Source organism: Colossoma macropomum, unplaced genomic scaffold (genome assembly GCF_904425465.1).
Source record: "Colossoma macropomum unplaced genomic scaffold, Colossoma_macropomum, whole genome shotgun sequence".
NCBI lineage: Eukaryota > Metazoa > Chordata > Actinopteri > Characiformes > Serrasalmidae > Colossoma > Colossoma macropomum.
In genome coordinates, this window is record NW_023494788.1 from 6331237 (window position 1) to 6348075 (window position 16839).

Genomic DNA, 16839 nt, shown 5'->3' on the forward strand with positions numbered 1-16839 from the left:
TAAAGTTTTTAAAAGTCCCTGAACTTAGAGTTTATTTAGGTGGTTTTGATGTGTCATCATAATATTTAGCTACATTAGACAGTGGAAATACAAGCATGTCATCCTTGTCATAGTGAATCTGCACTCACCTACACTTCACTCATTCACATTCCCTTTGTTTATGGTTTGTGACTGTTGTATAGTTTCATTCTGCTCTTATTCTCCTTCATTCGTTAAACAAATTAAACAAATGATCCAAAATATTGTTTATAGTAAACTCATAAAATGGACACGGTAAATAAACAATGTTTATAAATCACAGTGAGTGCATATTTGTATGCACTCAGTAATCCGATCATAATCGGATTTCTGCTGTTATCCAATTATTCAAATGTCATGTTAACACCATACTTCAATCTAGAAATCTGATTAAGAAATCCAATAAAGAGAGCTGGATTTTAGCTCAGTAATCAGATTTCTCCGTGCCTGTAAACTCTTACTCTGATTTCTTTCAATTTTTCAGTCGGCGCATGAGCAAAACAGACGGCTATACCGGAAAATAAGAGAGCAGCGTCGCCATGAAATGCTGCAAAACACTTTTGGAGTGACGCTGAAACCAAATACATTCTTGACGAAATGAAGGAGTTAAATATTCTTCATCTTCTAGATGATGTATGTTTATATTTTCAGGTAAAGTGGCGTGAAAAAAACACGGCATGAAGGTCGATTTTTACCTTACGTTTACGTCTCGTCTTCTTCTGTGAGTTTGTTGGCTGGCTGCAAAGCAGAAATCTGATTACTATCTGACTTATGTAGACCTGGAGTTTCCACATATATATAGTAAGTGGAGCTGATGTGTGTGTGTGTGTGTGTGTGTGTGTGTGTGTGTGTGTGTATGTGTAATAATAATATAATAATAATATTTTTTATTTATATATGGATCCATATGTGGAAATATGGATCATTCTACCAAATGAATTCAACAGTGTTGTCAAAGTTCAATACACGTTAAAGGGCTATAAACCTTAATTTGTTTATTTTCCTGAAATTAATGATTCAACATTTCTAACTACCAAAACAACCATAACACTCCCGAAACACAAGCCAGGCTACGGCTAGCAAACACGGCTTTGAACATGTGTACACACATAAAATCATGCACAAATTGCAAAAATTGTGTGTTTCGGTATTGAAAATTCTTAATGTTCCACACTGATTGTCAGACTTTGAGCACATTTATGTCAAAACAATGAGATTTTATAGAGAGAAAACTTGTTGAAGATACAAAGTTGGACCCTAAAAAACACTGTTGGACCTTTGAGGGCACATTTACACTGTTTGTACATTGATGAACAAAAATGTACCTGCACAGTGACTTTATCTGACAGTGTATGTATCTCTGTATCAGTACATACACAGTCTGCCTCTATCTATCTGTCTGTCCATCTGTCTGTCTATCTATCTAGCTATCTAGCTGCCTGTCTGTCTGTCTCTCTGTCTACTTATGGGAAACCTCATGTTAACCCACTTGGTCTAGAAATAAAATCTAGTTTCAGTTTCATTTGGCAGACTATCTGCGAAGTCTGAAAATAGTTAAGCTCTCCCACACAGAGGTGATGCAACCGGAGAAAGAGCAGGAAAGACGTGACAGCAGAGCTACTGAAAAACGTGCCAGACTTGAGAGCTGTAGGGGATTTCAGCCATGCGGGGGTCCTGCTTCCACACTGTATAAATGAGGAGGTGCTGGTCACTCATCCAGCACTGGAGTCCTCTCTCCTGTCCTCAGCTCCATCTCTCTGGGTGAAATCTCTTCTGCTAGAATGAGGACTCTGTCTGCTCTGCTGATGGTGCTGCTGCTCTGCTCTCTCCAGCAGGTCTACTGCAGTGGTGAGTATCAGAAACTCTCTTCACTCTAATAGTCACTACTGACAACTAGACCTGTGCACACGTGTTTACATATCTTTTAAACACACTTTAAAGAGCCTATAGCCTATATTTTTGCTCTGGTTCTGATATTTGTGTGGTTTTATCATCAGTCATAGTTCATTTTTACATTAATATTTTCCATCCTCTCTTTATCCTTTAGGAATAAACATGCTGCTTATTTGCTGTAGACTGATACATGTCAATGAGCTTCATTTTGATTGTTTGCCATGTATTGTACCTCATTCATAACTTCAATGTGAATGAATGGGGCCAAACTGCTGTAGGCTAAGTGTGTGGATGTCTGTAAATATGATATTTTTCATGACATCACAAAAAAATTTGATACAAAACAAGCTGTCTCTGCAGCTTTATTATGTTTTGAAACTTTAACAGTGTTAACACAACTTTTTTACATGAAAACAGGGAAATTTCAGTTTTCTGTGATATCGGCCCTTTGAGCCTAATAAACTGCTGGAGTCCTTTCTGTTGTGATGAGCTGTGAGACTGAAACTCTGTGCTCCTCTCAGGTACTCAAGGCGCCAACACCCCAGTAGAGTGCTGTTATGGGTTCACGTACAGAAAGATCCCCTTGTGGCGCATCACATCCTACAGATGGACCAGCAGCAACTGTTCCAAAAAAGCTGTTATGTGAGTATCACTTACTTGGAAAGATGACCAAATGTCTCCCTACCTCTGAATTTGCTTGACATTTTGGGAATTAACTATGGAAACTGACCAACTCCAAATCAGTAATAAACAATAACAGTGTTCTGTTTTTGTCTTCATCACAGCTTCAGCACGGTTATTGGAAAGGATTGGTGTGTGGATCCTGAAGTCACCTGGGTTAAAGAACGCATGATGAAGCTAAAACCCCAAAGCTGACCAAACTGACCACATGAAGACTATTTAATACAGTAGAACGTCTGTATACATGCACTCTGTACATATCACTGTGTGAAAACATGTAATTTATTTGAAACATTGTATCGTGTGTATTTTTCTTATTTCAATAAACATTCTTTTCCCTCCAAAAGTCCCACTTGTCATACTTGATGTTTTAGAAACTCGTTATGTGCAGAAAATGTCCAAAACATGTTTCAAAGGAAAAAAACAAAATTTTAAACAGATTGAAACAGATCTACCTTAAATCTAAATTCTGGACCTTTTTTGTGTCACTCTGGAGTTCTGAATAATCCACCAACCAAAACATCCAGCCAAGAGTGTCTATACAGTCAAATATGCCACTGATGAGGGGTAGAGTGTCTACATTCAACTAAAACTTGCGAAGGTCCAGTTACATCAGTTTTCTTACTTAAAAAGGTCTACATAAAAATAAACATAAATATGAGTAAAAATGTAGTTATTTAAACTTTTAGTTATGCTTTTGTAATGTATATTCCCCCATTCATTACTATGGAAAACATCATTTGAGTGAACACTGCATGAACACGAGGAGTGGTGTTGATTAGTTTCACAGAGGCGCTTAATGTTTCCACTTTTGATGAGCGCCACAGACTCTGAACAGACAAGACTCATCATTTTTAACTTAAATGGGGAGAAAAAAACACAGAGCTCTCTGTTCATTCATTTTTTAAAAAAAAACTGCTTTTGTTATTGACTTTCCTTTTCTTGACAAGCTAAGTTCACAACTCGGACCTGAAAATTATAATTAATATAAAAAGTCTCTCGTATTCAGCCCTGTAGTCTCTGTTTAGTTGAGTAAATCCAAGCATCACACTGGATAATCCTCAACACCGGACTGACAGAAGCTGCTCATTCACGTACATGAAATGTGCTGAAATACGACTTTATTTTTTACAGATGTTTAATTGGCTTTGCTACAGGATTCTTTCCAAGCGCTCAGTTCAGGCCACTGGAACGCTTTGCTTGGTCTGCGTCCAGATTGCAGTCTGCCGGTTTACGACGGCTGAGCCAGAGGATGACTAACACAAACTGTGACTGTGCACTTCACAGAGACGGTGTCTGATATATGTAAATATACACGGCGGGTTTTCCATGAAAATTTTCCCACGTTTTTATTATTTTCCCTTCCTTCCTTCCTTCCTTCCCTCCCTCTCTCTGTCTCAGATCTTTGTTCACTGTGTCCTGAAATCCTGCTCTGAAGTGTTTCACTACATTTGAAGATCTAATAAATGTGCAACATTGTTTCATTTGTATTTCTATGTCTTCAATAAACGTTCATTCCTTCCCTCCAGTGTCCAATTGATGTTTTACTGACTTGGTATAGACAGAAAATGTCCAAACAACGTTTCGAAGGAAAAGAAAGGCCATTTAAAAAGATGATACCTTAAATCCAAATTCTGATTGGACTGGAATAAATACTGATGGTGCTGCTGCTCTGCTCTCTCCAGCAGGTCTGCAGTGGGAGTATCAGACACTCTGTTCAGTCCTGTCTGACTCTAATAGTCACCACTGAGAACTACACAGTGTACATATGTGTTAATGTATCTTTTACACTGCTTTAAAGGGCCAATAGGCTACATTTTTGCTCTGCTTCTGCTATTTGTGTGGCTTTATGTGACAAAAACAGTCATAGTTCATTTTACATGATTATTTTTCAACCTCTCCTTATCCCTTAGAATTAAACAGGCTGTTTTAAAACTGTAGACTGACATATGTAAATGAGCTCCATTATGATTGGCTGCCCTGTATTCTGCCTCATTCATAACTTCAGTGTGAGTGAATGGGGCTGAACTGCTATAGGCTATATAAGTATGTGGATGTCTGTAAATATGATATTTTTCATGACATCATAGAATCAATAAACACCAAAAAAGCTGTTTCTGCATAATATATTAAAACATAAAATATTTTATGTAAATTTACATTAAAAATGAAATTTCAGTTTGATATGATATGGGCTCTTTAAGACTAACACACTGCTGGAGTCTCTTTCTGTTGTGATGTGCTGTGAGACTGAAACTCTGTACTCCTCTCAGGTACTCAAAGCGTCAACTTCCCAGTAGCACACAGTTATGGGTTTATGACAGGAAAGATCCCCTTGAGGCGCATCACATCCTACAGATGGACCAGAACAGACTGTTCCAAAAAAGCTGTTGTGTGAGTATCACTTGTTTGGAAAGATGACCAAATGTCTCCCTACCTCTGAATTTGCTTGACATCTTGGGAATTAACTATGGAAACTGACCAACTCAATTCACTCTGACCAACTGGCCCAGACACTGTAAAGTGAGTAGAACTAAAGGACATGGCCCAAATCTGGTCCCAGTCTGGCCCAACTACATTGTTGGTCCACAATATTCACGCCAGGACTGTCCCACAAATGTAAGCATGAGGCAAAACAGTATGAAGCTGTCCAGGGTCTGGCCCTATTCTGGCCCGCATGCCTGACATCTACCCGGTAGTCAACCAACACTCACATAGCAAAGCCAGAATTGGCCCAAAACTGTCTGCTATCTGGGTAGACTGAGTCATAAGGACAGGTTTGGCCTTTCGTTACAGGATGTATAGATAATGGAGAGTGAAGAAATAGACACACAAATAGATTGACTGAGTGTCGGTGTGTGTGTGTGTGTGTGTTGGTGTGTATGGTGTGTGTGTGTGTGTGTGTGTGTGTGTGTTGGTGTGTATGGTGTGTGTGTGTGTGTGTATGGTGTGTGTGTGGGTGTGTGTGTGTGTGTGTGTGTGTTGGTGTGTATGGTGTGTGTGGTGTGTGTGTGTGTGTGTTGGTGTGTATGGTGTGTGTGTGTGTGTGTGTGTGTGTGTATGGTGTGTGTGTGGGTGTGTGTGTGTGGGGGTGTGTGTATGGTGTGTGTGTGTGTGTGGGTGTGTGTGTGTGTGTGTGTGTGTGTGTCTGTGTTGGTGTGTATGGGTGTGTGTGGGTGTGTGTGTGTGTGGGTGTGTGTGTGGGTGTGTGTGGGTGTGTGTGTGTGTGTGTGTGTGTCTGTGTTGGTGTGTATGGTGTGTGTGTGGGTGTGTGTGTGGGTGTGTGTGTGTGTGTGTGTGTCTGTGTTGGTGTGTATGGTGTGTATGGTGTGTGTGTGTGTGTATGGTGTGTGTGTGTGTGGGTGTGTGTGTGGGTGTGTGTGTGTGTGTGTGTGTGTGTGTGTGTGTGTGTCTGTGTTGGTGTGTATGGTGTGTGTGTGGGTGTGTGTGTGTGTGGGTGTGTGTGTGGGTGTGTGTGTGGGTGTGTAAAAATGTTTCTTCTTTTTTTAACACAAGATAAAAGTAAAGTTTTTAAAAGTCCCTGAACTTAGAGTTTATTTAGGTGGTTTTGATGTGTCATCATAATATTTAGCTACATTAGACAGTGGAAATACAAGCATGTCATCCTTGTCATAGTGAATCTGCACTCACCTACACTTCACTCATTCACATTCCCTTTGTTTATGGTTTGTGACTGTTGTATAGTTTCATTCTGCTCTTATTCTTCTTCATTCGTTAAACAAATTAAACATACATATATACATCATCTAAACCGCTTATCCTTCTGGGTCGCGGTGGGGTGCTGGAGCCTATCCCAGCTGTCATTGGGCAGGATACACCCTGGACAGGTCGCCAGTCCATCACAGGGCAACAAATTAAACAAATGATCCAAAATATTGTTTATAGTAAACTCATAAAATGGACACGGTAAATAAACAATGTTTATAAATCATAAATTTCTGCTGTTATCCGATTATTCAAATGTCATGTTAACACCATACTCCAATCTAGACATCTGATTAAGAAATCCGATAAAGAGAGCTGGATTTTAGCTCAGTAATCAGATTTCTCAGTGCCTGTAAACTCTTACTCTGATTTCTTTCAATTTCTCAGTCGGCGCATGAGCAAAACAGACGGCTATACCGGAAAATAAGAGAGCAGCGTCGCCATGAAATGCTGCAAAACACTTTTGGGGTGACGCTGAAACCAAATACATTCTTGACGAAATGAAGGAGTTAAATATTCTTCATCTTCTAGATGATGTACGTTTATATTTTCAGGTAAAGTGGCGTGAAAAAAACACGGCACGAAGGTCGATTTTTACCTTACGTTTACGTCTCGTCTTCTTCTGTGAGTTTGTTGGCTGGCTGCAAAGCAGAAATCTGATTACTATCTGACTTATGTAGACCTGGAGTTTCCACATTATCTGATTACTCCAGTGCATGTAAACGCATTGAAACTCGAACTGTTATCAGTTATCAGATTATTAAGTGCGTGGAAACACAACCAGTGTTAAATCACAGTGTTCATACTGATGTCTCTGATTTTGAAATGTCTCTTTAGTCTCACTTTGTTTGGATTCATAGATGGATGGATGGATGGACAGATAGATCGTTATCCAGCGGTTTGTGAATGTTTGGGCACTTGTGGTCAAATGAGATGTTTTGTTAAATTTCTAATTCATTATAATAATATTATCTGCGAAATTTCACAGCAGTCAGTAAAATGTTTCTCCAGTTTCACTCTGAATACTGTTTTATAATAAGAGTACACACCATCACCACCACGTCAGTGTTACTGCAGTGCTGAGAATGATGCACCACCCAAATAGTACCTGCTCTGTGAGGGTCCATGGGGGTCCTGACCACTGAAGAACAGGGTAAAAGGGGACTAACAAAATATGCAGAGAAACAGATGGACTACAGTCTGTAACTGTAGAACTACAAAGTGCACCTGTATAGTAAGTGGAGCTGATGTGTGTGTGTGTGTGTGTGTGTGTGTGTGTGTGTGTGTGTATAATAATAATATAATAATAATATTTTTTATTTATATATGGATCCATATATGGAAATATGGATCATTCTACCAAATGAATTCAACAGTGTTGTCAAAGTTCAATACACGTTAAAGGGCTATAAACCTTAATTTGTTTATTTTTCTGAAATTAAACATTCAACCTTTCTAACTACCAAAACAACCATAACACTCCCGAAACACAAGCCAGGCTACGGCTAGCAAACACGGCTTTGAACATTTGTACACCCATAAAATCATGCACAAATTGCAAAAATTGTGTGTTTCGGTATTGAAAATTCTTAATGTTCCATACTGATTGTCAGACTTTGAGCACATTTATGTCAAAACAATGAGATTTTATAGAGAGAAAACTTGTTGAAGATACAAAGTTGGACCCTAAAAACACTGTTGGACCTTTGAGGGCACATTTACACTGTTTGTACATTGATGAACAAAAATGTACCTGCACAGTGACTTTATCTGACAGTGTATGTATCTCTGTATCAGTACATACACAGTCTGTCTCTATCTATCTATCTATCTGTCTGTGTATCTGTCTATCTATCTAGCTATCTAGCTGCCTGTCTGTCTGTCTCTCTGTCTAGTTATGGGAAACCTCATGTTAACCCACTTGGTCTAGAAATAAAATCTAGTTTCAGTTTCATTTGGCAGACTATCTGCGAAGTCTGAAAATAGTTAAACTCTCCCGCACAGAGGTGATGCAACCGGAGAAAGAGCAGGAAAGACGTGACAGCAGAGCTACTGAAAAACGTGCCAGACTTGAGAGCTGTAGGGGATTTCAGCCATGCGGGGGTCCTGCTTCCACACTGTATAAATGAGGAGGTGCTGGTCACTCATCCAGCACTGGAGTCCTCTCTCCTGTCCTCAGCTCCATCTCTCTGGGTGAAATCTCTTCTGCTAGAATGAGGACTCTGTCTGCTCTGCTGATGGTGCTGCTGCTCTGCTCTCTCCAGCAGGTCTACTGCAGTGGTGAGTATCAGAAACTCTCTTCACTCCAATAGTCACCACTGACAACTAGACCTGTGCACACGTGTTTACATATCTTTTAAATGCACTTTAAAGAACCTATAGCCTATATTTTTGCTCTGGTTCTGATATTTGTGTGGTTTTATCATCAGTCATAGTTCATTTTTACATTAATATTTTCCATCCTCTCTTTATCCTTTAGGAATAAACATGCTGCTTATTTGCTGTAGACTGATACATGTCAATGAGCTTCATTTTGATTGTTTGCCATGTATTGTACCTCATTCATAGCTTCAATGTCAATGATCAGGGCTAAACTGCTGTAGGCTAAGTGTGTGGATGTCTGTAAATATGATATTTTTCATGACATCACAAAAAAATTGAATACAAAACAAGCTGTCTCTGCAGCTTTATTATGTTTTGAAACTTTAACAGTGTTAACACAACTTTTTTACATGAAAACAGGGAAATTTCAGTTTTCTGTGATATCGGCCCTTTGAGCCTAATAAACTGCTGGAGTCCTTTCTGTTGTGATGAGCTGTGAGACTGAAACTCTGTGCTCCTCTCAGGTACTCAAGGCGTCAACATCCCAGTAGAGTGCTGTTATGGGTTCACGTACAGAAAGATCCCCTTGTGGCGCATCACATCCTACAGATGGACCAGCAGCAACTGTTCCAAAAAAGCTGTTATGTGAGTATCACTTACTTGGAAAGATGACCAAATGTCTCCCTACCTCTGAATTTGCTTGACATTTTGGGAATTAACTATGGAAACTGACCAACTCCAAATCAGTAATGAACAATAACAGTGTTCTGTTTTTGTCTTCATCACAGCTTCCGCACGGTTATTGGAAAGGATTGGTGTGTGGATCCTGAAGTCACCTGGGTTAAAGAATACATGAAGCTAAAACTGCAAAGCTGACCAAATTGACCACAGGAAGACTATTTAATACAGTAGAACGTCTGTATACATGCACTCTGTACATATGTACATATCACTGTGTGAAAACATGTAATTTATTTGAAACATTGTATCGTGTGTATTTCTCTTATTTCAATAAACATTCTTTTCCCTCCAAAAGTCCTACTTGTCATACTTGATGTTTTACAAACTGTCCAGAAAATGTCCAAAACATGTTTCAAAGGAAAAAAACAAAATTTTAAACAGATTGAAACAGATCTACCTTAAATCTAAATTCTGGACCTTTTTTGTGTCACTCTGGAGTTCTGAATAATCCACCAACCAAAACATCCAGCCAAGAGTGTCTATACAGTCAAATATGCCACTGATGAGGGGTAGAGTGTCTACATTCAACTAAAACTTGCGAAGGTCCAGTTACATCAGTTTTCTTACTTAAAAAGTTCTACATAAAAATAAACATAAATATGAGTAAAAATGTAGTTATTTAAACTTTTAGTTATGCTTTTGTAATGTATATTCCCCCATTCATTACTATGGAAAACATCATTTGAGTGAACACTGCATGAACACGAGGAGTGGTGTTGATTTGTTTCACAGAGGCGCTTAATGTTTCCACTTTTGACGAGCGCCACAGACTCTGAACAGATAAGACTCATCATTAACTTAAATGGGGAGAAAAAAACACAGTTCAGAGCTCTCTTTGATTCATTTTTTAAAAAAAAAAACTGCTTTTGTTATTGACTTTCCTTTTCTTGACAAGCTAAGTTCACAACTCGGACCTGAAAATTATAATTAATATAAAAAGTCTCTCGTATTCAGCCCTGTAGTCTCTGTTTAGTTGAGTAAATCCAAGCATCACACTGGATAATCCTCAACACCGGACTGACAGAAGCTGCTCATTCACATACATGAAATGTGCTGAAATACGACTTTATTTTTTACAGATGTTTAACTGGCTTTGCTACAGGATTCTTTCCAAGCGCTCAGTTCAGGCCACTGGAACGCTTTGCTTGGTCTGCGTCCAGATTGCAGTCTGCCGGTTTACGACGGCTGAGCCAGAGGATGACTAACACAAACTGTGACTGTGCACTTCACAGAGATGGTGTTTGATATATGTAAATATACACGGCGGGTTTTCCATGAAAATTTTCCCACGTTTTTATTATTTTCCCTTCCTTCCTTCCTTCCTTCCCTCCCTCTCTCTGTCTCAGATCTTTGTTCATTGTGTCCTGAAATCCTGCTCTGAAGTGTTTCACTACATTTGAAGATCTAATAAATGTGCAACATTGTTTCATTTGTATTTCTATGTCTTCAATAAACGTTCATTCCTTCCCTCCAGTGTCCAATTGATGTTTTACTGAGTTGGTATAGACAGAAAATGTCCAAACAACATTTCGAAGGAAAAGAAAGGCCATTTAAAAAGATGATACCTTAAATCCAAATTCTGATTGGACTGGAATAAATACTGATGGTGCTGCTGCTCTGCTCTCTCCAGCAGGTCTGCAGTGGGAGTATCAGACACTCTGTTCAGTCCTGTCTGACTCTAATAGTCACCACTGAGAACTACACAGTGTACATATGTGTTAATGTATCTTTTACACTGCTTTAAAGGGCCAATAGGCTACATTTTTGCTCTGCTTCTGCTATTTGTGTGGCTTTATGTGACAAAAACAGTCATAGTTCATTTTACATGATTATTTTTCAACCTCTCCTTATCCCTTAGAATTAAACAGGCTGTTTTAAAACTGTAGACTGACATATGTAAATGAGCTCCATTATGATTGGCTGCCCTGTATTCTGCCTCATTCATAACTTCAGTGTGAGTGAATGGGGCTGAACTGCTGTAGGCTATATAAGTATGTGGATGTCTGTAAATATGATATTTTTCATGACATCATAGAATCAATAAACACAAAAAAGCTGTTACTGCATAATATATTAAAACATAAAATATTTTATGTAAATTTACATTAAAAATGAAATTTCAGTTTGATATGATATGGGCTCTTTAAGACTAACACACTGCTGGAGTCTCTTTCTGTTGTGATGTGCTGTGAGACTGAAACTCTGTACTCCTCTCAGGTACTCAAAGCGTCAACTTCCCAGTAGCACACAGTTATGGGTTTATGACAGGAAAGATCCCCTTGAGGCGCATCACATCCTACAGATGGACCAGAACAGACTGTTCCAAAAAAGCTGTTATGTGAGTATCACTTGTTTGGAAAGATGACCAAATGTCTCCCTACCTCTGAATTTGCTTGACATCTTGGGAATTAACTATGGAAACTGACCAACTCAATTCACTCTGACCAACTGGCCCAGACACTGTAAAGTGAGTAGAACTAAAGGACATGGGCCAAATCTGGTCCCAGTCTGGCCCAACTACATTGTTGGTCCACAATATTCACGCCAGGATTGTCTCACAAATGTAGGCATGAGGCAAAACAGTATGAAGCTGTCCAGGGTCTGGCCCTATTCTGGCCCGCATGCCTGACATCTACCCGGTAGTCAACCAACACTCACATAGCAAAGCCAGAATTGGCCCAAAACTGTCTGCTATCTGGGTAGACTGAGTCATAAGGACAGGTTTGGCCTTTCGTTACAGGATGTATAGATAATGGAGAGTGAAGAAATAGACACACAAATAGATTGACTGAGTGTCGGTGTGTGTGTGTGTGTGTGTGTGTGTGTGTGTGTGTGTGTGTGTGTGTGTGTGTGTGTGTGTGTTGGTGTGTGTGTGTGTGTGTGTGTGTGTGTGTGTGTTGGTGTGTATGGTGTGTGTGTGTGTGTGTGTATGGTGTGTGTGTGGGTGTGTGTGTGTGTGTGTGTGTGTGTTGGTGTGTATGGTGTGTGTGTGTGTGTGTGTGTGTGTGTTGGTGTGTATGGTGTGTGTGTGTGTGTGTGAGGGGGGGGTGTATGGTGTGTGTGTGGGTGTGTGTGTGTGTGTGTGTGTGTGTATGGTGTGTGTGTGTGTGTGTGTGTGTGTGTGTGTGTGTGTGTGTGTGGGGGTGTGTGTGTGGGTGTGTGTGTGTGTGTGTATGGTGTGTGTGTGTGTGTGTGTGTGTGTGTGTGTGTGTGTGTGTGGGTGTGTAAAAATGTTTCTTCTTTTTTTAACACAAGATAAAAGTAAAGTTTTTAAAAGTCCCTGAACTTAGAGTTTATTTAGGTGGTTTTGATGTGTCATCATAATATTTAGCTACATTAGACAGTGGAAATACAAGCATGTCATCCTTGTCATAGTGAATCTGCACTCACCTACACTTCACTCATTCACATTCCCTTTGTTTATGGTTTGTGACTGTTGTATAGTTTCATTCTGCTCTTATTCTTCTTCATTCGTTAAACAAATTAAACATACATATATACATCATCTAAACCGCTTATCCTTCTGGGTCGCGGTGGGGTGCTGGAGCCTATCCCAGCTGTCATTGGGCAGGATACACCCTGGACAGGTCGCCAGTCCATCACAGGGCAACAAATTAAACAAATGATCCAAAATATTGTTTATAGTAAACTCATAAAATGGACACGGTAAATAAACAATGTTTATAAATCATAAATTTCTGCTGTTATCCGATTATTCAAATGTCATGTTAACACCATACTCCAATCTAGACATCTGATTAAGAAATCCGATAAAGAGAGCTGGATTTTAGCTCAGTAATCAGATTTCTCAGTGCCTGTAAACTCTTACTCTGATTCTTTCAATTTCTCAGTCGGCGCATGAGCAAAACAGACGGCTATACCGGAAAATAAGAGAGCAGCGTCGCCATGAAATGCTGCAAAACACTTTTGGAGTGACGCTGAAACCAAATACATTCTTGACGAAATGAAGGAGTTAAATATTCTTCATCTTCTAGATGATGTATGTTTATATTTTCAGGTAAAGTGGCGTGAAAAAAACACGGCATGAAGGTCGATTTTTACCTTACGTTTACGTCTCGTCTTCTTCTGTGAGTTTGTTGGCTGGCTGCAAAGCAGAAATCTGATTACTATCTGACTTATGTAGACCTGGAGTTTCCACATTATCTGATTACTCCAGTGCATGTAAACGCATTGAAACTCGAACTGTTATCAGTTATCAGATTATTAAGTGCGTGGAAACACAACCAGTGTTAAATCACAGTGTTCATACTGATGTCTCTGATTTTGAAATGTCTCTTTAGTCTCACTTTGTTTGGATTCATAGATGGATGGATGGATGGACAGATAGATCGTTATCCAGCGGTTTGTGAATGTTTGGGCACTTGTGGTCAAATGAGATGTTTTGTTAAATTTCTAATTCATTATAATAATATTATCTGCGAAATTTCACAGCAGTCAGTAAAATGTTTCTCCAGTTTCACTCTGAATACTGTTTTATAATAAGAGTACACACCATCACCACCACGTCAGTGTTACTGCAGTGCTGAGAATGATGCACCACCCAAATAGTACCTGCTCTGTGAGGGTCCATGGGGGTCCTGACCACTGAAGAACAGGGTAAAAGGGGACTAACAAAATATGCAGAGAAACAGATGGACTACAGTCTGTAACTGTAGAACTACAAAGTGCACCTGTATAGTAAGTGGAGCTGATGTGTGTGTGGTGTGTGTGTGTGTGTGGTGTGTGGTGTGTGTTGTGTGTGTGTATAATAATAATATAATAATAATATTTTTTATTTATATATGGATCCATATATGGAAATATGGATCATTCTACCAAATGAATTCAACAGTGTTGTCAAAGTTCAATACACGTTAAAGGGCTATAAACCTTAATTTGTTTATTTTTCTGAAATTAAACATTCAACATTTCTAACTACCAAAACAACCATAACACTCCCGAAACACAAGCCAGGCTACGGCTAGCAAACACGGCTTTGAACATGTGTACACCCATAAAATCATGCACAAATTGCAAAAATTGTGTGTTTCGGTATTGAAAATTCTTAATGTTCCACACTGATTGTCAGACTTTGAGCACATTTATGTCAAAACAATGAGATTTTATAGAGAGAAAACTTGTTGAAGATACAAAGTTGGACCCTAAAAACACTGCTGGACCTTTGAGGGCACATTTACACTGTTTGTACATTGATGAACAAAAATGTACCTGCACAGTGACTTTATCTGACAGTGTATGTATCTCTGTATCAGTACATACACAGTCTGTCTCTATCTATCTATCTATCTGTCTGTGTATCTGTCTATCTATCTAGCTATCTAGCTGCCTGTCTGTCTGTCTCTCTGTCTAGTTATGGGAAACCTCATGTTAACCCACTTGGTCTAGAAAAAAAATCTAGTTTCAGTTTCATTTGGCAGACTATCTGCGAAGTCTGAAAATAGTTAAGCTCTCCCACACAGAGGTGATGCAACCGGAGAAAGAGCAGGAAAGACGTGACAGCAGAGCTACTGAAAAACGTGCCAGACTTGAGAGCTGTAGGGGATTTCAGCCATGCGGGGGTCCTGCTTCCACACTGTATAAATGAGGAGGTGCTGGTCACTCATCCAGCACTGGAGTCCTCTCTCCTGTCCTCAGCTCCGTCTCTCTGGGTGAAATCTCTCCTGCTAGAATGAGGACTCTGTCTGCTCTGCTGATGGTGCTGCTGCTCTGCTCTCTCCAGCAGGTCTACTGCAGTGGTGAGTATCAGAAACTCTCTTCACTCTAATAGTCACTACTGACAACTAGACCTGTGCACACATGTTTACATATCTTTTAAACACACTTTAAAGTGCCTATAGCCTATATTTTTGCTCTGGTTCTGATATTTGTGTGGTTTTATCATCAGTCATAGTTCATTTTTACATTAATATTTTCCATCCTCTCTTTATCCTTTAGGAATAAACATGCTGCTTATTTGCTGTAGACTGATATATGTAAATGAGCTTCATTTTGATTGTTTGCCATGTATTGTACCTCATTTATAGCTTCAATGTCAATGATCAGGGCTAAACTGCTGTAGGCTAAGTGTGGATGTCTGTAAATATGATATTTTTCATGACATCACAAAAAAATTGAATACAAAACAAGCTGTCTCTGCAGCTTTATTATGTTTTGAAACTTTAACAGTGTTAACACAACTTTTTTACATGAAAACAGGGAAATTTCAGTTTTCTGTGATATCGGCCCTTTGAGCCTAATAAACTGCTGGAGTCCTTTCTGTTGTGATGAGCTGTGAGACTGAAACTCTGTGCTCCTCTCAGGTACTCAAGGCCCCAACACCCCAGTAGAGTGCTGTTATGAGTTCACGTACAGAAAGATCCCCTTGTGGCGCATCACATCCTACAGATGGACCAGCAGCAACTGTTCCAAAAAAGCTGTTATGTGAGTATCACTTACTTGGAAAGATGACCAAATGTCTCCCTACCTCTGAATTTGCTTGACATTTTGGGAATTAACTATGGAAACTGACCAACTCCAAATCAGTAATAAACAATAACAGTGTTCTGTCTTTGTCTTCATCACAGCTTCTGCACGGTTATTGGAAAGGATTGGTGTGTGGATCCTGAAGTCACCTGGGTTAAAGAACACATGAAGCTAAAACCCCAAAGCTGACCAAATTGACCACAGGAAGACTATTTAGTAGAATGTCTACATACATGCACTCTGTACATATGTACATATCACTGTGTGAAAACATCTAATATATTTGAAACATTGTATCGTGTGTATTTCTCTTATTTCAATAAACATTCTTTTCCCTCCAAAAGTCCCTACTTGTCATACTTGATGTTTTAGAAACTCGTTATGTGCAGAAAATGTCCAAAACATGTTTCAAAGGAAAAAAACAAAATTTTAAACAGATTGAAACAGATCTACCTTAAATCTAAATTCTGGACCTTTTTTGTGTCACTCTGGAGTTCTGAATAATCCACCAACCAAAACATCCAGCCAAGAGTGTCTATACAGTCAAATATGCCACTGATGAGGGGTAGAGTGTCTACATTCAACTAAAACTTGTGAAGGTCCAGTTACATCAGTTTTCTTACTTAAAAAGGTCTACATAAAAATAAACATAAATATGAGTAAAAATGTAGCTATTTAAACTTTTAGTTATGCCTTTGTAATGTATATTCCCCCATTCATTACTATGGAAAACATCATTTGAGTGAACACTGCATGAACACGAGGAGTGGTGTTGATTTGTTTCACAGAGGCGCTTAATGTTTCCACTTTTGACGAGCGCCACAGACTCTGAACAAACAAGACTCATCATTTTTAACTTAAATGGGGAGAAAAAAACACAGTTCAGAGCTCTCTGTTCATTCATTTTTTTTAAAAAAAAACTGCTTTTGTTATTGACTTTCCTTTTCTTGACAAGCTAAGTTCACAACTCGGACC

The 16839-nt window shown here is 39.2% G+C and overlaps 2 protein-coding genes across 4 annotated transcripts; both read left to right on the top strand.

The window, feature by feature from the left end:
* Window positions 1-1586: 1586 nt before the first annotated feature.
* LOC118806377 (monocyte chemotactic protein 1B-like) lies at window positions 1587-9693 on the top strand. Of its 3 annotated transcripts, XM_036567792.1 has the most exons (4): window positions 1587-1866; window positions 2433-2499; window positions 4933-4986; window positions 9429-9693. In XM_036567792.1, exons 1-4 carry the CDS (start codon window positions 1800-1802, stop codon window positions 9514-9516), a joined length of 276 nt encoding a protein of 91 aa, XP_036423685.1. In that variant the 5' UTR covers window positions 1587-1799; the 3' UTR covers window positions 9517-9693. The 3 variants fall into 3 exon arrangements, with proteins under 3 accessions (XP_036423685.1, XP_036423683.1, XP_036423684.1); XM_036567790.1 differs by lacking the exons at window positions 4933-4986; window positions 9429-9693 and adding an exon at window positions 2697-2930 and having other exon boundaries at window positions 1592-1866; window positions 2433-2553; XM_036567791.1 differs by lacking the exons at window positions 1587-1866; window positions 2433-2499; window positions 4933-4986 and adding exons at window positions 8365-8598; window positions 9165-9285 and having other exon boundaries at window positions 9429-9678.
* A 5193-nt stretch (window positions 9694-14886) lies between these two features.
* LOC118806378 (C-C motif chemokine 2-like) lies at window positions 14887-16193 on the top strand. The gene is made up of 3 exons (XM_036567793.1): window positions 14887-15137; window positions 15702-15822; window positions 15966-16193. Exons 1-3 carry the CDS (start codon window positions 15071-15073, stop codon window positions 16051-16053), a joined length of 276 nt encoding a protein of 91 aa, XP_036423686.1. The 5' UTR covers window positions 14887-15070; the 3' UTR covers window positions 16054-16193.
* The last annotated feature ends 646 nt before the right edge of the window (window positions 16194-16839 follow it).